General features: G+C 45.9%; 1 protein-coding gene across 1 annotated transcript in view; it reads left to right on the plus strand.

Annotated features, from left to right (window-relative positions):
* Nucleotides 1-11,483, plus strand: part of LOC115458710 (cytochrome c oxidase subunit 7A-related protein, mitochondrial-like) — a 45,099-nt gene extending 33,616 nt beyond the window's left edge. The window contains exons 2-3 of the mRNA XM_030188536.1: nucleotides 9,797-9,931; nucleotides 11,212-11,483. Coding sequence (XP_030044396.1) covers nucleotides 9,797-9,931; nucleotides 11,212-11,355 — 279 coding nt within the window. The 3' untranslated portion in view covers nucleotides 11,356-11,483. The remainder of the gene's footprint in view (nucleotides 1-9,796; nucleotides 9,932-11,211) is intronic.
* Nucleotides 11,484-22,511: the final 11,028 nt, after the last annotated feature.

Raw genomic sequence — 22,511 nt, forward strand, 5'->3', positions numbered from 1 at the left:
GCGACCGCACCTCGAATATTGTGTTCAGTTCTGGTCGCTGCATCTCAAAAAGATATAGTGGAATTAGGAAAGGTACAGAGAAGGGCAACGAAAATGATAAAGGGGATGGAATGACTTCCCTATGAGGAAAGGCTGAAGCATCTAGGGCTCTTCAGCTTGGAAAAGAGAAGGCTGAGGGGAGATATGTTAGGGGTCTATAAAATAATGAGTGGAGTGGAACGGGTAGATATGAATCGTTTGTTTACTCTTTCCAAAGATACTAGGACTACGGGGACCCAATGAAGCTACAAAGTAGTACATTTAAAACTAATTTGAGAAAATTTGTCTTTACTCAACGTGTAATTAAACTCTGGAATTCGTTGCCAGAGAATGTGGTAAAGGGTCTGGACGGCTTCCTGAAGGGAAAGTCCATAGACCATTATTATATTGACTTGGGAAAATCCACTGCTTATTTTTGGGATAAGTATCATAAAACGTATTGAACTTTTTCAGGCTCTTGCCAGGTATTTGTGACCTGGATTGGCCACTGTTTGGAAACAGGATACTGGGATTGATGGACCTTTGGTCTGTCCCAGTGTGGTAATACTTATGCACTTATTATTAGTGCAGTTGTGCTAGCTAGTATGTACATGTTTTTATTTTTATGTATTAGAGTTTTTTATGTAATTTTATTTCTCCGAGGACAAGCAGGCTGCTTGTTCTCACGACTGGGTGACGTCCGCGGCAGCCCCCACCAACCGGAAAAGCTTCGCGGGACGGTCGGCACGCAGGGCACGCCCACCGCGCATGCGCGGCCGTCTTCCCGCCCGTGCGCGACCGCTCCCGCCAGTTCCTTTTTTTCCGCGTCTGGAGAGAGTCGTGCCTTTGCCGCTCTCTCTGTTTCAGCCGCCGGAAAGCCGATCGCGTTTACGCGGATCGTTTTTTCTATTTAGTTTTTGTACACCGCGTCCTCCGGTTTTTCTTTCTTGAAAAAAAAAAAAAAACAACGTGTGGAGCACGCGCTCCCTTTTCCCCTCGTTTCTAGCGGGGACGCCGCGTTGCGGCCTAGTGGCCGCACGGTCGTTTTCCTTTTTCGAGGTGTGATTTCCGCCACCATCGATGACTTTAACTTCGCCGACGCGATTTTTCCGTCGATGTCCTCGAAGGTCCCGAGTGGATTTAAAAAGTGTGGTCGGTGCGGCCGGCCAATCTCGCAGACCGACACCCACGCTTGGTGCCTCCAGTGCCTCGGGCCGGAGCACAATCTCAAGTCATGTCCCCTGTGTCTCGGTCTCCGGAAACGGACTCAGGTTGCGAGGCAAGTTCTGCGGGACCGTCTTTTTGGAACTTGTGCCGGCCCCTCGACGTCGACCTCGACGGCATCGGTATCGACGCCCGGTCCTTCGGTACCGGTATCGATGCCCGAGACATCGGCACCGATGGCATCGACCCCAGGAGAACAGGTCCCGTCGGCCCGCCGGTCCTCCGGTGAGGGTAGAGGTGAGAGGCCGCGTGGGCAGTCGGCCCCGGTCACTCCCTCAGCCCGTGGCCCACGGGACCGAACCCTGTCTGACCCGGTTCCTCGTGACCGAGGGGGATCGTCCTCCTCCTCCTCCATACCTCCCGGCGCCGGTGACGTGCATCGCAAGAAGAATAAGAAGCGTCGTCACCGGTCGCCCTCGATGCATCCGGACATCGGAGAGGAGGCGACGCCGAAGCGTCCACGTCGAGAGGAGAGGTCCCCGTCGGTTGTGGAGGTACCGACGCGACAGGGTCCCGGCACTTCAGTGCCGTCTCCTGGCCCCCACCAGATTCTGGCACCGACACCCCTACCGGCCCCACCGCCTTTCCCGGCAGCGGGCCTGGACGAGTGCCTCAGAGCCATCCTTCCAGGGATCCTGGAAGGGCTGATGCGCCAGGCTGTGCCGGCGCCGGGGGTGCTTGCGCCCTCGGCGCCGATGACTGTGGCGCCAGCGAGCTCTAGCCCGGCGCCGGGGCCGTCGACACCGCCGCCGCTTGCGGCGCCGGTCTCGACCGCCACGCAGGTGGAGTCCCCGTCGACGTCGATGGAGGGAGCTTCGTCCCCGCCGGCGCGGGAGTCCACCACTCGACGACACCGAGGCCTCGGTGCCTCGACGTCGAGCCGGGCCCGGTTCAGGACTCAGCTACATGAGCTTATGTCCGATACCGAGGATGAGGCCTCGTGGGGGGAAGAGGAGGACCCTAGATATTTCTCCTCAGAGGAGTCTACGGGCCTTCCCTCGGATCCCACGCCTTCACCGGAGAGGAAGCTCTCACCTCCTGAGAGTCTCTCCTTTGCCTCCTTTGTGCGGGATATGTCTATCAGCATTCCCTTCCCCGTGGTCTCTGTGGAAGAGCCGAGGGCCGAGATGCTCGAGGTCCTCGACTATCCATCACCACCTAGAGAGTCCTCCACGGTACCGCTGCACAATGTCCTCAAGGAGACACTGCTTCGGAACTGGATGCGACCGTTAACTAATCCCACCATTCCCAAGAAAGCAGAGTCCCAGTACAGGATCCACTCTGACCCAGAGTTAATGCGGCCACAATTGCCCCATGACTCGGCGGTCGTGGATTCTGCTCTCAAGAGGGCACGGAGTTCGAGGGATACCGCCTCGGCGCCCCCGGGGCGGGAGTCTCGCACTCTGGACTCGTTTGGGAGGAAGGCCTACCAATCCTCCATGCTCGTGACCCGCATCCAGTCATACCAGCTCTATATGAGCATCCACATGCGGAACATTGTGAAGCAACTGGCGGACCTGGTCGATAAGCTCCCGCCGGAGCAGTCCAGGCCTTATCAGGAGGTGGTCAGGCAGCTGAAGGCGTGCAGAAAGTTCCTGTCCAGGGGTATCTATGACACCTGTGACGTGGCATCTCGTGCTGCGGCCCAAGGTATAGTGATGCGCAGGCTCTCATGGCTGCGTGCCTCTGACCTGGACAACCGCACCCAGCAGAGACTGGCCGACGTCCCTTGCCGGGGGGATAACATTTTTGGTGAGAAGGTCGAGCAGCTGGTGGACCAACTGCATCAGCGGGAAACCGCCCTCGACAAGCTCTCCCTCCGGGCACCTTCAGCATCCACCTCAGCAGGTGGACGTTTTTCCCGGGCCTCGTCAGGCTGCACCCTATTCTTTTGCAAAGCGTAGGTACAACCAGCCGGCCCGAAGGCCTCGTCAGGCACAGGGACAGACCCAGCGCGCTCGTTCTCGTCAACAGCGTGCGCCTAAGCAGCCCCCTGTGCCTCCACAGCATAAGCCGGGGACGGGCTTTTGACTGGATCCACGGGAACATAGCCGCCCTCAAAGTGTCCGTACCGGACGATCTGCCGGTCGGGGGGAGGTTAAAATTTTTTCACCAAAGGTGGCCTCTCATAACCTCCGACCAGTGGGTTCTCCAAATAGTGCGGTGCGGATACGCCCTGAATTTGGCCTCCCTGCCACCAAATTGTCCTCCGGGAGCTCAATCCTTCAGCTCCCATCACAGGCAGGTACTTGCAGAGGAACTCTCCGCCCTTCTCAGCGCCAATGCGGTCGAGCCCGTACCACCCGGGCAGGAAGGGCAGGGATTCTATTCCAGGTACTTCCTTGTGGAAAAGAAAACAGGGGGGATGCGTCCCATCCTAGACCTGAGAGGCCTGAACAAATTCCTGGTCAAAGAAAAGTTCAGGATGCTTTCCTTGGGCACCCTTCTGCCAATGATTCAGAAAAACGATTGGCTATGTTCCCTGGATTTAAAGGACGCATATACTCACATCCCGATACTGCCAGCTCACAGTCAGTATCTCAGATTCCGCCTGGGCGCACGGCACTTTCAGTATTGTGTGCTGCCCTTTGGGCTCGCCTCCGCCCCACGAGTGTTTACAAAGTGCCTCGTGGTGGTAGCGGCGTACCTTCGCAAGCTGGGAATGCACGTGTTCCCATATCTCGACGATTGGCTGGTCAAGAACACCTCGGAGGCAGGAGCCCTCCGGTCCATGAAGTGCACTACTCAACTCCTGGAGCTGCTGGGGTTTGTGATAAATTACCCAAAGTCCCATCTCCAGCCAACTCAGTCTCTGGAATTCATAGGAGCTCTGCTGAATACCCAGACGGCTCAGGCCTTCCTTCCCGAAGCGAGGGCCAACAATCTCCTGTCCCTGGCTTCCCAGACCAGAGCGTCTCAGCAGGTCACAGCTCAGCAGATGTTGAGACTTCTGGGTCATATGGCCTCCACAGTTCATGTGACTCCCATGGCTCGTCTTCACATGAGATCTGCTCAATGGACCCTAGCTTCCCAGTGGTTTCAGGCCACCGGGAATCTAGAAGATGTCATCCGCCTCTCCACCAGTTGCCGCACTTCACTGCTCTGGTGGACCATCCGGACCAATTTGACCCTGGGACATCCATTCCAAATTCCGCAGCCCACGAAAGTGCTGACGACGGATGCATCTCGCCTGGGGTGGGGAGCTCATGTCGATGGGCTTCACACCCAGGGTCTGTGGTCCCTCCAGGAAAAGGATCTGCAGATCAACCTCCTGGAGCTCCGAGCGATCTGGAACGCACTGAAGGCTTTCAGAGATCGGCTGTCCTGCCAAATTATCCAAATTCGGACAGACAATCAGGTTGCAATGTATTACACCAACAAGCAGGGGGGCACCGGATCTCGCCCCTTGTGTCAGGAAGCCATGGGCATGTGGCGCTGGGCTTGCCAGTTCGGCATGCTCCTTCAAGCCACGTACCTGGCAGGTGTAAACAACAGTCTGGCCGACAGACTGAGCAGAGTCATGCAACCGCACGAGTGGTCGCTCCATTCCAGAGTGGTACGCAAGATCTTCCGAGAGTGGGGCACCCCCTCGGTGGACCTTTTCGCCTCTCAGACCCACCACAAGCTGCCTCTGTTCTGTTCCAGACTTCGGGCGCACGGCAGACTGGCGTCGGATGCCTTTCTCCTCCATTGGGGGACCGGCCTCCTGTATGCTTATCCTCCCATACCTTTGGTGGGGAAGACCTTACTGAAGCTCAAGCAAGACCACGGCACCATGATTCTGATCGCGCCCTTTTGGCCCCGTCAGATCTGGTTCCCTCTTCTTCTGGAATTGTCCTCAGAAGAACCGTGGAGATTGGAGTGTTTTCCGACTCTCATCTCGCAGAACGACGGAGCGTTGCTGCACCCCAACCTTCAGTCCCTGGCTCTCACAGCCTGGATGTTGAGGGCGTAGACTTCACTGCGTTGGGTCTGTCTGAGGGTGTCTCCCGTGTCTTGCTTGCCTCTAGGAAGGATTCCACTAAAAAGAGTTACTTTTTCAAGTGGAGGAGGTTTGTCGTTTGGTGTGAGAGCAAGGCCCTAGAACCTCGTTCTTGCCCTGCACAGAACCTGCTTGAATACCTTCTGCACTTATCGGAGTCTGGCCTCAAGACCAACTCAGTAAGGAATCACCTTAGTGCGATTAGTGCTTATCATTATCGTGTGGAAGGTAAAGCCATCTCTGCAGAGCCTTTAGTCGTTCGATTCATGAGAGGCTTGTTTTTGTCAAAGCCCCCTATCAAGCCTCCTACAGTGTCATGGGATCTCAACGTCGTCCTCACCCAGCTGATGAAACCTCCTTTTGAGCCACTGAATACCTGCCATCTGAAGTATTTGACCTGGAAGGTCATTTTCTTGGTGGCAGTTACTTCAGCTCGTAGGGTCAGTGAGCTTCAAGCCCTAGTAGCTCATGCTCCATATACCAAATTTCATCACAACAGAGTAGTGCTCCGCACCCACCCAAAGTTCCTGCCGAAGGTGGTGTCGGAGTTCCATCTTAACCAGTCAATTGTCTTGCCAACATTCTTCCCCAGGCCGCATACCCGCCCTGCTGAACGTCAGTTGCACACATTGGACTGCAAGAGAGCATTGGCCTTCTACTTGGAGCGGACACAGCCCCACAGACAGTCCGCCCAATTGTTTATTTCTTTCGACCCTAACAGGCTAGGGGTCGCTGTCGGGAAACGCACCATCTCTAATTGGCTAGCAGATTGCATTTCCTTCACTTACGCCCAGGCTGGGCTGGCTCTTGAGGGTCATGTCACGGCTCATAGTGTTAGAGCCATGGCAGCGTCGGTGGCCCACTTGAAGTCAGCCACTATTGAAGAGATTTGCAAGGCTGCGACGTGGTCATCTGTCCACACATTCACATCACATTACTGCCTCCAGCAGGATACCTGACGCGACAGTCGGTTCGGGCAGTCGGTGCTGCAGAATCTGTTTGGGGTGTAAATCCAACTCCACCCTCCAGGACCCGCATTTATTCTGGTCAGGCTGCACTCTCAGTTAGTTGTTCTTCGTAGGTCAATTTCTGTTGTATCCTCGCCGTTGCGAGGTTCAATTGACCTGGGTTCTTGTTTTGAGTGAGCCTGAGAGCTAGGGATACCCCAGTCGTGAGAACAAGCAGCCTGCTTGTCCTCGGAGAAAGTGAATGATACATACCTGTAGCAGGTGTTCTCCGAGGACAGCAGGCTGATTGTTCTCACCTACCCTCCCTCCTCCCCTTTGGAGTTGCGTTTTCTTCATTTTTGCTAGTCATTCAACTGGCGGGAGCGGTTGCGCACGGGCGGGAAGACGGCCGCGCATGCGCGGTGGGCGTGCCCTGCGTGCCGACCGTCCCGCGAAGCTTTTCCGGTTGGTGGGGGCTGCCGCGGACGTCACCCAGTCGTGAGAACAATCAGCCTGCTGTCCTCGGAGAACACCTGCTACAGGTATGTATCATTCACTGTATGTAAGAATTAATCTAATATGTATAAGTGGGAGCCCCACCCCCTGTGTTACATGGATATTTGCGGAATAGCGCTTAGGCGCCCTGCTGGCACTTTTGTGGATAAAGTTCTCGCATTCTAGATATTTACACACGCAAGGAACATGTCAATTTAGGCGCATAGATTATAGAATTTCCCTTTAAACCTTTATTTGCCTGCATGTAACTAAAAGGGAAGTGTACCAAAAATGTAACAGTGTGGTGCCCTGAAAGTTAGAATTGTGCAGTGCCACGTTCTTTCTCCCAAGTGAATAGCATTCCCAGGTTTGCTCTTTATAATGACACGTTGAATATCGCATCACTTTTTAGAATTTTTTTTTCTACCCCAGAGAGAGGTACAGGATGTTAATAGATGCTAGTTGGGTTTTTTTTTTTCACTTAAGTACTTACATTGCTTTAATTTCAGTCTCAGGATAGAGTGCATATAAAAAAGTTCTTATGACTGACAGAAGAAAATACAATAGCATTTGTTATTGATAAAGGAGCTTTGATCTAGGCTGCTGTCATCCAGACAGCACTTCCTTTGTTACCTGAAAGGAAAGCAAGATGATGAATTTGTGAGCTGGTATTTTGTATGGCATTCCTATTATTCAGATATAAGCGTTCTCCTGTGATGAAGCGGTACATCCACTCCTAAAAGCTAAGATCCAGTGCTTTGCCTAAAAATCAAGTGTCCCTCCTGTTTGCACCGCTCTGCCCGTCAGGGATGCACTGGAATTATTCAAGGTACCTATTGGAGTGGGCCGTTTGACTGACAGAGAGGCATCCAGAGATGATTGAATAGCGGCGGCATTTACATGGTTTTCTGATGGCCGACATTTTCCATTCGCCTTTTAGTTTAATTCCAAAGTTTCCTTTCCATGTTTGTCTCACGGGGTTTTATTTGTAGACCCTCATATAACGCAGATGTTAAAGAGTTCGATATCCGACCACATTATATGCGAATCCGCATTATATCAGGTCTCCCATCTAATATGCAATTATCAAAAGCCCTTGACCATGAGATAAGTGATCCTGAGTTACTTTGAACAGCACTTCTTAACTTACAGATCAGGAAACTAACAATATTTTATATAATTAGCATAATCTTTATTAATGTCAAAAATATAAACACAATACTTTTATGCTTCTATAAATACACATCACAAATCTCATATAAAACTAAATAATAATCATTCATACTACACTCATACATTCATTACCCATAAAACCTGAAACCAGAGAGCCAAAACGGCGCCAGTCTGTCAAATCATCCCGTGGCAACACTTCATAATGTCCAAACCTTTAATATTTCAGCAGCGTCTCAATGCTGCCCCATTCTGAGAATAATGGTTTCTCCACGGAGCACCGACTGAACTCCAGCCGTCTGAAGTCTCGTAATTAGTCCTACAGGGCTCTTCACATCCAGTGATTTCAACTCTTAATCCCACTCAAGATCTTTGTTATTTCTCTTATATATCCGCTTATTCCAAGCCAACTTCAGTTTATTTCATTTTTCACTCGTATTACTACTACTACTTAACATTTCTAGAGCGCTACTAGGGTTACGCAGCGCTGTACAAAATAAACAAAGAAGGACGGTCCCTGCTCAAAGGAGCTTACAATCTAAAGAACGAAATGTCAAGTTGGGCAGTCTAGATTTCCTGGGTAGAGGTGTAGAGGTTACAATCTAAAGAACGAAATGTCAAGTTGGGCAGTCTAGATTTCCTGGGTAGAGGTTAGGTGCCGAAGGCGACGTTGAAGAGGTGGGCTTTAAGCAGAGATTTGAAGATGGGCAGGGAGGGGGCCTGGCGTATGGGCTCGGGGAGTTTGTTCCACGCGTGGGGTGAAGCGAGGCAGAAAGGGCGGAGCCTGGAGTGGGCGGTGGTGGAGAAGGGTACTGAAAGGAGGGATTTGTCAAGAGAGCGGAGGTTACGGGTAGGAACGTAAGGGGAGATGAGGGTTGAGAGGTAAGGAGGGGCTGCAGATCGAGTACATTTGTAGGTTAGTAGCAGAAGCTTGAATTGAATGTGGTACCTGATCGGAAGCCAATGAATATCGGAAGCCAATATTCAGCTTTGAACAGCATTATATGAGATGTACAGTGTATTTCTTGTGCTATCATTGTTGCTTTTTATTTATTATATTTTTTTAAAAATTCCTTTGTGCTGTACTTCTACTCTTGATGTAGTGATGCGATGCCTACTTGCAGCTCCAAGTGCTTGCAAAGCTTTATTTTACTTTCACGATTGTGTCCTGCCAAACTGAGATGATTTATTCTTACTCAGAAATGAAATAAAAATGGGAGGTTTTTTTTTTAACCGAGGTGTTGACACAGGCAGTTGCCATTGATTTTAAACAATTGTCATAAGCTGCCCATTTTGTTCCCCCTCCCTTTTTTTTGTCTCCATGCATAGTAGAAAAGCCATTTTGCTGATGATTTCTTGCGTGAGTGTCATAATTTGGAGCCATGCCTTCCTCTCTGTACTCATGCAAATTTTCATGGCCTTACTAAATTAGTAAGCATAAGAAGGGTGGTCTAGGAGTTCTGCTGGACCAAAATGGAGAAAGAAATATAGTTTGCCATGATCTGGGACTTCTAACTAGGGAATGGAATAACTTGTTTAAAAAAATTTTTTTTTAAAGAGAGAAAAAAGCCTTGTGGAAGTGAGGAAAGGCAGTTCAAAATAGTTATGTATCTGTCTGGGAAGCACTGATTATTTTTATTACTTTGCGTGGGATAAACATAAAGGAATCCTGTTCAGAAGGAATGTATCCTTGGGAGCTTAGCCGAGTTTAGGTGGCAGAGCCGGTGGTGGGAGGCGGGGATAGTGCTGGGCAGACTTATACGGTCTGTGCCAGAGCTGGTGGTGGGAGGCGGGGCTAGTGCTGGGCAGACTTATACAGTCTGTGCCCTGAAGAGGACAGGTACAAATAAAAAATAGCACATATGAATTTATCTTGTTGGGCAGACTGGATGGACCGTGGCGGTCTTTTTCTGCCGTCATCTACTATGTTACTATGTTTTTCTCCCTCCTTTTGACTCAGGGATTAAGAGCTGGGGTGGTCTCTGAGACTCCAGCTATGATTTTTGGCACACCAACTAAACTGGCATCGGAATCGGTAGCATCCGCTGAATACCTGGGCCAAAACAAAGTACTGGAATTACAGAAATTCTTTCAGGTAAGAATGAGAGAGAGAACATCTAAAAACAGACAGGCCCGTTTGTAAGCCAGTGACCTTTTTTAATAGTTGCGGTATGTCGTTCTGTGCAGGAGCAGACTTATTAGAAAAAGATTTATTGCAATGTATGTCAGGAAAAGGTTAGAATGTCAGACTACACCATTACAGATAATGGTGCGATGTAAGCTTAAGTTACTCTTATTCTGGGAGCTTCTCAACATTGATTGCCTAGAGGAGATAGAATTTGGCCATTGGTTGATTGCATTTTATTTTTATTGCACTGAATAAGTGATTCTTAAACAGTGAGCAAGATCTTCTCTCCCCAAAAGGAGGTTAGAAAATAGTTCTGGGGAGTGGAGGTGTTGTTAAAGATATGTCTCATGTAAACATAATAAATTTGTTATGAAATAATTAATCCACATGCTTCCAGGGTCCAAAAATGGTCCTTCACAGGATACAGAAAATGTAATAAAGCTCAAGTTTTAGTTTTGTTTAAACTTTAAAAGCATGACACCAGTTTTTAGATATTCATTTCTTATAGAAAACCAGAAACAGCAAAGGACATCTTCAAAAAAAAGTGGCCTAGTGGTTAGGGTGGTGGACTTTGGTCCTGAGGAACCGAGTTCAATTCCCACTTCAGGCACAGGCAGCTCCTTGTGACTCTGGGCAAGTCACTTAACCCTCCATTGCCTCATGTAAGCCGCATTGAGCCTGCCATGAGTGGGAAAGCGCAGGGTACAAATGTAACAAAAATAAAATAGATACTATTGGAGATTCTACATGGAATGTTGCTATTCCACTAGCAACATTCCATGTAGAAGGCTGCGCAGGCTTCTGTTTCTGTGAGTCTGACGTCCTGCACGTATGTGCAGGACGTCAGACTCACAGAAGCAGAAGCCTGCGCAGCCACATTGCTTATCTGCAAGGGCCAACTTCTACATGGAATGTTGCTAGTGGAATCTCAAATAGTAGCAATAGTGGAGGAGTGGCCTACTGGTTAGGGTGGTGGACTTTGGTCCTGGGGAACTGAGGAACTGAGTTCAATTCCCACTTCAGGCACAGGCAGCTCCTTGTGACTCTGGGCAAGTCACTTAACCCTCCATTGCCCCATGTAAGCCGCATTGAGCCTGCCATGAGTGGGAAAGCGCGGGGTACAAATGTAACCAAAAAAAAAAAATGCAAGCTTCAAAGTCTTGTTAGCCAGCAGGTCAGTTGGGTGTATTTAAGGAAGGAAACACAGCATGTCCTTAGTTCTCGTTATCTTTTTTTCCTCCCCGTAGAAGTCTGACGGTGTGCCAGTACATCTGAAGCGTGGTCTTCCTGATCGACTACTGTACCGCACGACTATGGCTTTAACGATAGGAGGGACAATCTATTGTCTGGTAGCTCTCTACATGGCCTCGCAACCAAAAAACAAGAATTGAATGGAGTTGGCAGGACTGAAAGCACATGTGTTGCATTACAGAGATCTCCTGTGTAATTATGTTTTCTTTGTTCCAATTCCGTGTTCAGATGTGACATAATTAATATTAAAGATTAATGTGTCCTGATATCTTGGCAGTAGTTTTAATGGCTTTAACGCTTTAGATCTTGGTTTCCTCAATGATCGTTTTTTGTTTCTGCTACAATATATAAAACCTTGTTGGTTGGCAGCTTTCTCTCCATTTGGATTTTCTCTATATCCTCCTTGACCTTAAACATCTTTATACTGCAAGGATACGAGCAACAAGCTCCAGCTGACTATTTTGTTTCTGTCCCAAACTTTCCTTTAGATTGAGAGCCAAATTGGTTTATAATCTTACAGTAAATAAAATATATAATAGAGTGATCAATAAAAAAAATGTCTTTCATTGGAGGATCATTAAAGCTTACCAAGCCTGTGAGTGGAAACAGAACAAAAATATGCTCATTTTTCATATCCATAGATTTTCTTAGTGTGTGTCTCCTTCTAAACCAGAATAGATTTTTATATGGATTGATAATCTCCTGTTCCCTGGTGTTTGTGTGTAGCACTGTCACAGATTATGTGGTAAAAATATCACTTTTGTTTTTGAACCAGAAGTACCAAAGATGTTTTATTTTACAAGGTAAAGATTCTGTATACACAGGATTATATATTAGTATCAGGTTTTTTTTTTGAAGATATCAAATAATGCATTTTATTATATTTGTGCCTAATGGGCACAGCTGTCGGCTGCAAAATCTTTGTGCTTTGGTTAGACCTCGGTGTTAATTGAGCTGTAAGGCCATCAGTTAAAATCATCCTATGCTTCCTTTTAAATTTGGTACTACTGTTTCTGAACATAATAATTAGGATCCCATCTGCATGGGATCCTGCTGTTATGGAACTGGATCGTTCGGCAACCTGCATGCAGTCACCACCTTCTGGGAAAATTGTTTGCTCATTTGGGTACCTCATCTGGAAAGTGCTGGTGGTATTACTGCCCAGTTACTGCTGGGTTAACAGGCACCCTGAGACGCAGTAACTGGATCAGAATAACACAGTAACAGAGGGGAGTGTAGAATTCACTGCCTCAGACTTCCTGCTGTATCTGTAAACAGCCCAGCCCTTACCATCTCTGCCTTGGCGTGCTTCTTCCTTTTTTTCGACACAGTGATAATGGGATAGTGTCCTTGTCTTTGACCTTGACTTGTAAAATTAGCAATGCTGATATATTATTTGGAAAATCATACAAATGGTGTCAGTAACTGTGCCCAATTTAATTTTTCAACCTTTCTAAGGTGCAAAGAAAAAAAAATGCCCTGCTGAAAATTAGCTTTGGACAGCGTCTGCAGAAGTGAAGCAGATGTGTCCAGAGCAAAATGCCACTGCCCTGGCTACTGATTCTGTATCAGATTTATGTTTTTGTTTGTCCTGTATGCTCTTGAAAATTTATATTTTTAAATCAAAATATTTTTTTATTGCAGAATAAATACAGCAATAAAATGTGATGACGTAAGTTCTGTTCATTGTGTTCTTATCTTTAATGTTACTCAGGGCACAACTTACACATATCCTTGCTGGTATTACCCAAAAGAAATATTGTAAGCAATGATGCATATTTGACTATGAATTCAAGGTGTTTCTGTTGACAGGCAGGTGTGCAAGTGGGGTGATGCTATGATGGTGCTAGGGCAGAACAGTTCTCCCAGAGCTCAGAACAACGTGTAAAACGTTACGGTCCTTTCCTGTTGATAGTGCCCAGTCTTGTCTTTTTTTTTTTTTTCCTGTTCTGCCAAACAGATGCAAAAACAAAAGTTGTCCTATTAACGAGGAGCTTCTCCCGTGCTGTTCTTTGTCCTCTTTTCAGTCTTGCCTTTGGTGTGGTAGAGAGATGAAAACTTCGAACCACACTCCTGGTGCCTCGCTTGCCTCAACACAGATCAGGCTGAACTTAAGCAGAGTGGAATGATGTCTCTCAGCTCAGAAGTATCTTGGCTAGCTCTGTGAAGCAGAGAAAAACTCACTTGCACAGAAAGAAGAGTGAAGAAAACTTCTGCAGAAAGACATCAGCTGACTGCTTTAGATGCTGCCTCTACCTCCATGCACTTTTAGCTTTCAAGAGCCCAGCCACAAAGGTGCGCTGCCAGGCATCGTGCAAACTGGTGCAATCCTGTCAGATTTGTAAAGGCCTAAGTTCAAGGCACTGGAGAAACACTGGCACCCCAATACAGATGACCCTCAAGGTGTGCAGTCTCTAAGCACAAGTTTTTCTTGTTGTCTGCAAAATCGAAAATGCTTTGACAAGTCCACGGCACTGGCCTGAGTTCTTTGCCTTCAACACAAAGATATCGGCACTCTCCTAGTGCAGTTTGTGATAACTCCCTTCCAGCATAGATCTCATTGTATTCTGAGCTGTCCAGCACAGAACCACCACTGACATCCTGTTCTCTAATCTTATTATAGATGTCCAAGTTGTCCTCTCCTGCACAGGTGTCTTAAGACCAATCTGTAGTGGAGTCTACTTTGGTTCTGGTCACAATAGCTGATGAGTTTTTATCTATCAATTTCTCTGTGTCTACAAAGCCACCAGTCTTTTTTCTTCAGAATTTTGTCAAACCACTGAAAAGATCTTCCATCAATCCAGTATCAGGAAAAGGAACAGTGCAAGCAACTCCATCCTTGGAAGTTACTCCTGCGCAAAGAAAACTTACTTCATCCAGTAGTTTCTGTACCGCAAGTTCCAAATCCCAAGAAATTTATTGGGATTTATTAACCACCTTTATGAAGAGATTTGCCCAAGGTGTGGTATACAGTAGGTATAGTTTAACATCAAACTTTGTTAGCATAACAATCAAACATATAAACGGCGAGTGACCGTACTCGCTCGCAAATGCGCAGTAGAGACTTCCCTCTCTGCCCCGCCCCTGCTTCAATACGTGATGATAGGGGCGGGACAGAGAGAGGGAAGTCTCTACTGGCATGCTGCAGACGTCGGAACCGCTCCCCCTCCCTCCATCTGGCCCGAGCACTGTGAACTTACATCAGCACGCAGCAGCAGGCACATCAGCAAAGCTGCCGTCGGGCTTCCTTCTCTGCCTTTGTCCCGCCCTCGCCGACGTTACATCACACAAGGGCGGGACACAGGCAGAGAAGGAAGCCTGCCCCGACGGCAGCTTTGCTGATGTGCCTGCTGCTGCGTGCTGATGTAAGTTCACAGTGCTGCTCGGGCCGGGTGGAGGGGCGGCGGCGGCAGCGACTCCGGGGGGGGCGGGGGGCTCAGAACCCCCCCCCCCCAATTCCAAATTAGCCCGTTTTCACGGGCTCAACGGCTAGTAGTAAAATGAACAAGTATAAACATAAATACAATGAAAGAGGAAAACTTGAAAACAGCGAATTGAAACCTTTTATAATAGGACTACTGTGAAAGAGGATCTGAAATATACATATTTAACAGCACAGAAACTCAAATAACATATAATATGATGTAAGCATAATAGTGATGGACTATCTAATAAACACACAATAGGAACATTCAAATAACATTGCTATGATAATGCTTTTCTACCACACAGCTTACCATGGATTCTCTGCCTCTCTTCCCTGTATTCAGAGCTCTTAACATAGTACGCTCTGATCGTGGGGAGAGATGAGGGATCCATAACTAAAGCATCACACACACATGGCTATTTCTCCTTTGGAAATAATTATTGTACTATAGAGAAAATTTAAAAATCTAAGCATTAAAATGACATCATTCTCCATTACATCAAGTTTGTGCTCTAAAGACTAGTTTGTGTATTCTTTTTTTTCCTTTTCAATATATCTGAAGTGTTCTACTTTTGCTTATGTTGTAATGAATGAATGCATTATTACTCGCCTCGCCAGGATGAGCAGGTAGACGCAGAAATGATAAAAGAAATCAGAGACGCAAAGAAAATGGACAATGTGATAATAATGGGTGACTTCAATTATCCAAATGTGGACTGGGTAAATGTAACATTGGGACACGCTAGAGAGGTACAATTCCTTGATGAAATCAAGGACAGCTTTATGGAGCAGCTGGTGCAGGAGGTGACGAGAGAAGGAAAAATTCTAGACTTGGTCCTTAGTGGAGCGCATGAACGGGGGGGGGGGGGGGGGGGTATGTTATGTAAAAACACTAAAGTGATCATCTACGCCTTAAAAATAATGCACGACTTAACAGTCTTCCGGAAGTTACTAAAGACCAACCAGTTCAAGAAGACATACCATAATGAACCATCATAAATGACCTACATCAGAACTCTATCAAAACCAAATAAAGCTGAATTCTTTACACCTGATTACATCAATCAATTTGTCACCAGTGTACATTAACGCATTACCCCTTTATCTCTTATGCCTGAAATGAACTGTTTATCCAACTTATTTTATAATTGACCTTAACATTTATGAACTTTAATGTAACAATACTTTGCATTTCTCATTCCGGAAATGGCATTGGCCATTACGGCATAATGTAAGCCACATTGAGCCTGCAAAAAGGTGGGAAAATGTGGGATACAAATGCAACAAATAAATAAATCTATGCTTATGAAAATCTAAGAAAGCAGAATAGAGTTGTGAGAGTACACTGCCTGTCAAAAGAAAAAGGCTTGAACAAAGAGCTGTATTTTTAACATCTTCTTAAATTGCTGAAAACAAGCACTTATATGCAGCTGGCCAGGTAAAGCATTCCACATAAGGGTTCCTGCAATTGGAGATGCTGATGCTCTTGTAGTAGCATAATGCACAGAGGACACTAATCGTAGATCTAAACATTTAGTAAAATCAGATCTTTTTTAATTTTTATTTATTTATTAGATTTCAAATTTTATTACACGTAAAACATGCAAATAGTAATACATTGTATACCTTGATCAGTAATCTAAACAATTATATTATTAATAGTTTGCAAATACACAAATTCACCAAGTAAGAACAGGTTATACAATTAATTAGACCACAACTATAACTTCCAAGGGAGGTGTGATTTAGATTATAGGAGATCTCAAGAAAAAGGAAATAATCGTTTATGGCCTGGCCTTCCTTACCCTTACTACTATTGATAATCAGATAACATCAAGTATTCTGCAGGTGTAATGGCTAATGTTTTCATCGCTAAGAACGCTTTAAGAGACGGCTGAGGGGAGATATGATAGAAGTGTATAAAATAATGAGTGGAATGGATCGGGTGGATGTGAAGCGACTGTTCACGCTATCCAAAAATACTAGGACTAGAGGGCATGAGTTGAAGCTACAGTGTGGTAAATTTAAAACGAATCGGAGAAAATTTTTCTTCACCCAACGTGTAATTAGACTCTGGAATTCGTTGCCGGAGAACGTGGTACGGGCGGTTAGCTTGACGGAGTTTAAAAAGGGGTTAGATAGATTCCTAAAGGACAAGTCCATAGACCGCTATTAAATGGACTTGGAAAAATTCCGCATTTTTAGGTATAACTTGTCTGGAATGTTTTTACGTTTAGGGAGCGTGCCAGGTGCCCTTGACCTGGATTGGCCACTGTCGGTGACAGGATGCTGGGCTAGATGGACCTTTGGTCTTTCCCAGTATGGCACTACTTATGTACTAGATGTTCCGGTTCAAAAAATATATATTTTACTCCCATATATTTAACCAGACATTTACATGGGTAAGCAAGTAAATATGTTGCCCCCAAAGCTCGGGTCTCTTCTCTATATGAAAGAAATATCTTTCTCCTATCCTGAGTTGTCTTACAAACATCCGGGTATATCTACAATCTTTGACCACAAAAAGTTTTTAAGGCATTTTTGAAATATAACTTCAGTACAGCATTCAAATCCTGTTCAAAAACAAATGATATCAAAAGAGTCCTGCGCTGTTCAATTTCAGATGTAAAATCAGATCTTAACAACTTCCCAGAAGAGGACAAAGTGATAACTGTTCCAAAATACCATGGCATTGTGGCATAAACTACTTGATAAGAACAGGGCTTGATACTGCACTCTATATTTCATAGGCAGACAATGAAGTTGCCTCAATGCTGAGCTAATATCAATATTTGGAAATTCTAGCAACCAGCCTGGCTTCATTCTGCACAATTTGCAATACTTTTACCTGGAATTCCCAAATAAAGAGAGGTGCAATCATCTATCTTTGACAAGACCATAGGTTGAATCACATTTCTAAAATCAACCAAACATAACGTAGGTTTCAATCGAAACAACAACCGCAATTGATGGAACTGTATGCACTATCTGTTCTTGCATCTTAAGTTGAGCATCTAAAATCACACCCAATAGCTTTATCTCCTCCTGCCAGGCACATCAGTTTCACCCACACAAGTTGTCTTGGGCCAACAATCATCCATCACCCTCCCCATAATAAAAATGTCTGTTTTTATCTACATTCAAAGCAAGCTTATTAGATGTCATCCGTTTACAGATCTTTCTCATAACACATCAGTTGCACAGACAGATCCTTTCCCCACTCTGTTACTGGGAAAAAGAACTGGATGTCATCTGCATACAGCTGATACTCCACACCTAAGGATCCCAACGCATCACCCAAAGGGGCCATGTACACGTTAAGAGCACCAACAAGGCAGAGCCTTGTGGCAGCCCTCTTAGCACAGAGATAGGTTTAGAAACCCTTCTTCCACTTTGAACATACAATACATGTCCCGATACGTAAGAGGCAAACCATTTATACACTTTACCCCCTATACCCAGCTGTTATAGCCCCATCAACAGAATCAAAGGCAGATGAAACATCTTATGAAACCAAACAAAAACACTGGATTTCTATCCATTCCTCTCCTTAAAGCCTCTACTGTAGAAATTAAAAAAGACTATGAGCCTTTCTGAACCCATATTGAAACTCATTCAAACAATTATTCTCCTCTACTAAAGCTTTAAGTTGTTGTAAAACAGCTTTTTCAATCACTTTCCTGACAAAATGAACCACAGAAATAGGTCTTTAACTTCCCATGCTCCCTGGGTCTAATTTTGTATTTTTTTTAATCAATGGTTTCAATATAGCTTGCTTTCATACAGCCGGAAGCTCACCCTGTGTGAGAGACTTATTTACAATACATGTCAACGATAATGTAATCTAATTAGGCAATGACGAATGACTCCATGGATCAGACAAAGACCGAGTTGGAGTAATTGCAGAGACAACTTTTCTTCACCATCTCTTGGACCTCCTCAAACTCGTCCATTTCAACTGCAAAACTTGCAATTCCTGCTCTTGCTCCTGATATTCACAAACGCTTAACTTCTCCTTAAGATAGCTATCTTATTCATCAAAAAATCTGCATTAGCCAAAGGATCAGACCCACTCTTCTCACAATTATCCTTATATCCATTAACAAAATACTTCACTGTGTGATACAATTCCTCTGGTCTATTCAAAGCCTCCTGAACTCACTTTCTATAATAGTCATTTCTTATCCGCTCACAGAGATTGAGATATTCAAACAGACATAATTTTATCACTACCATAATCCTCCAAATCACATAATTTTCTCTCAGCTTGTCTTAACTCCGCAAATGAACCTTTTCCGGAGGTGCAAAGGCGGTAGAACGAGAGGACATGAAATGAGATTGAAGGGGGGGCAGACTCAAGAAAAATGTCAGGAAGTATTTTTTCACGGAGAGAGTAGTGGATGCTTGGAATGCCCTCCCGCGGGAGGTGGTGGAATTGAAAACGGTAACGGAATTCAAACACGCGTGGGATAAACATAAAGGAATCCTGTTCAGAAGGAATGGATCCTAAGGAGCTTAGCCGAGATTGGGTGGCAGAGCCGGTGGCGGGAGGCGGGGATAGTGCTGGGCAGACTTATACGGTCTGTGCCCTGAAGAGCACAGGTACAAATCAAAGTAGGGTATACACAAAAAGTAGCACATATGAGTTTATCTTGTTGGGCAGACTGGATGGACCATGCAGGTCTTTTTCTGCCATCATTTACTATGTTACTATGTTAACTCTCTCCTAAATGGTTCAGTCCTCCAAAGACACAGTCTATGACCAATTCCTCTGCACCACCTTCCTCATATTCAAAGCATCGCAAAAAGTCCTGTTCCACTTCTCAACAGCATCACTAACAGTAATCCCATCATCAAAACACAAGGAAGGTAACCATCGGTCAGCCAGAGCCTTAAATTCAAACTGCGATCAAACATTTAAAACCCCAGAACTAGACCGATAACACCTGTTTTAACAAATCGAAAAGCAGAAGATGTTAGAAAATGGTCTGACCATGCAACTTCCCAAACAACTGGTGACTTGATACAAAGCCTCCAACAATCCTGGGGATACAAAAAGTAGGTCTAAAACATAACCTGTCTTCATTAACAACCTTATCTCAGCTGCAATGCTGATACGGCACAAAAGGAAACATGCTCCCTTCTCAAAGAAAATTCTTCTAATGGATCAAAAAGAATATTTAAAATCTCACACAACACAAACATTCTCAAAATCGCTACACCATTGAAACAAAAAAAATCTAATAAAGTAGAAAAATCCAGTGGACAATAAACACACAATCACTCTGGCATTCTTCAACACCAAACACTTACCAAAACTATCCATCCCTGCATAAAACACGTTAAACCCCAAACATTCCCTAAAATATAACACCCCCTCCTCACTTTCGAAACCGACAAACTCGCTCCCATTTAATTCCCACAGGACTACACTGTTGTACCACAACCAAATCAGACCTTAACAACCAAGACTCAGTCACACATAAAATATTATACTTATCTTCCGTCAACAGGTCATAAATCAACACAGCCTTATTTTTAACAGACCTAGCATTGATGGCCAACATTTAAAACTTTCATATTTACAGTAGAAGCCCCATCCATATCCACGGACACACCAGAACAATCCCGCTTTACAGTTCCTAATAAAGGACAACAAATCATATCTTTCTCTCCCCTCCACCACTTCAATCCCACCCATAATTCACCACCCAACCTACATAAACCACCCCTCCCTCAGCACCTGAAAAATCCCCCAAACCCCTCCAAAGTCTGCCCAGAGGAGTGCTCAGCTCCATCGGTGCGACAAAGGAGGTGCTTGCCTCATGGTGCGTTACGCTTCCAGCACCAACCCGGCCGCCTTCACCACGTGACCAAGAATGATGTCACTGAAGAGGCGTGGCCAGCAATGGTCCAGACCAGGCCCGGCAGCGATGTTCCAGCTGAAGGGGGTTCCCAGCAAGGTGTTTCATGGAACCAGCACAAGCAGCACTGCACAAACCTCGTATCTGTCTGTACCTTATCTTTACTGCAGTTGTGCTGAGGTATGGTCAAGTAAGTGCATTGTACATAAAGCTGGCAGGATTAGGAGAAGGTTCTGGGTTTATAGTGAATTGAGAACTGTTGCAGTATTACAGGTCTTGACAAATTTTCTTTGGTTTTATTTATTTATTTATTACATTTGTACCCCGCGCTTTCCCGCTCATGGCAGGCTCAATGCGGCTTACATAGTAACAAGAGAATGCAATTTGTAGTATCAGAATCAACAAAGGAGGTATGTGGTAGGACAAATGAGCAAGGGTAAATGGGATAAAAGAGGTATGAGAGAAAGGATAGGGATAGGTAAGGAAGTGGAGCGATAAAGAAGAGGTAGGGGAAGAGCATGGAGGGTAAGAAGGTTGGTAGGAGGTAATTTCTGAGTCATTGTTGTTAATGATTAGATGAACCGGTAAATGGATGTGTTGATTACGTTTGCTTATGGTAGGTCAAGTCGTTCGGGTAAATCTGTTTTAGGAGCTGGTGGTTGATAATTATACTCTCAGGAGATGGGAGGGTGGCAATATCCTGAGATCTGCCACAATTCCTTTAGGGCCTAATTTACTAAGGCTGTTTTCCGATTCCTTTTCCAAGGGTGGGGGGAGAGAAGCTTAACAAAGCAGGCTCTTAATGTTCTCCTCCCAACAGCCTGCTCTTCCTGTTTAAATATGTTTGAATGGATACAGTATGAGACAGTTAATGGTTAGGAAATAGACCTATAAAGAAATGTTATAGGTTATGTTGGGAATAATTAAAGATAAGGAATATTATTAGGTTGGACTCAGGTTCAGATTTTGAATGACTCAAGTGCTGAATTGCTGGGACAGGAGTTGAATAAAATAAAATTATGGGGAACTAATATGATATAATAGATGTAAAGTGTTACTGTTGAATAAAGTGACTGCTATTGTTGCTTTGAAGTATTTCTCGCTGGTTGTGGAAATTGTTGGGAGGGTTAAAAGAAATGGGAAAAAAAATGATGTGTTCAATGAAGGTGTATGTTAATGCTAAATCAAATTTTCATTATAGGGATTCTGATGGGAGAATTACAGTATAGCTGAGCAGGTTGCCACTCTCGACAGATCCGGAGTGGCCTGACTCATGCTGATTGAAACAGATAGGTAAACAGAATCCGGTTTAAATCCGGTTGCCACCTCTGGGGGGTTACTGGAGGAGCTCTGTTTGAAAGTGATAATGTAGCTTAAATGAATGCAGTTAACGTAATAATGTGCTCGCATCGTAGGAGTTAAGAAAGGTTGAGAATTATTAGGAAAGATGATGAAACATGAAATAATATAGGTTGAAAAATGTGCATAATGTTGTGTGGGGATGCTGTTGGTCCAAGAGAAGGATGAACAGAGAATGTTAGATTGGGATTAGCTGATAGAGTGAGCCCAGGTAGAGAGTCCCTGGGGGGGAGTGACTGAGAGGTGGGGACAGTGGCGTTCTTAGGGGGGCGGACACCCGGGGCGGTGCCCCGCCCCCCCCCCGATGCAGCGCGGACCCCCCCCGGTGAAAGACCCCCCTGCAAAAGAGCCCCCCCAGGGTGCATGCCGCTGGGGGGGGTGCCGCAGCGCACGCCTGCTGCGAGTTTACTAACTTTGCTCGTTCTCTGCAGCTCCCTCTGCCCCGGAACAGGAAGTAACCTGTTCTGGGGCAGAGGGAGCTGCAGCGAATGAGAGAAGTTAGCGAACTCTCGCAGCAGGCGCGCGCCGCGGCAACCCCCAGCGGCGTGCACCCGGGGCGGACCGCCCCCACGGCCCCCCCTTGGTACGCAACTGGGTGGGGATAGTGCTGGGCAGACTTATACGGTCCGTGCCAGAGCCAGTGGTG

This window comes from Microcaecilia unicolor, unplaced genomic scaffold, assembly GCF_901765095.1.
Source record: "Microcaecilia unicolor unplaced genomic scaffold, aMicUni1.1, whole genome shotgun sequence".
In the NCBI taxonomy this organism is placed as follows: domain Eukaryota; kingdom Metazoa; phylum Chordata; class Amphibia; order Gymnophiona; family Siphonopidae; genus Microcaecilia; species Microcaecilia unicolor.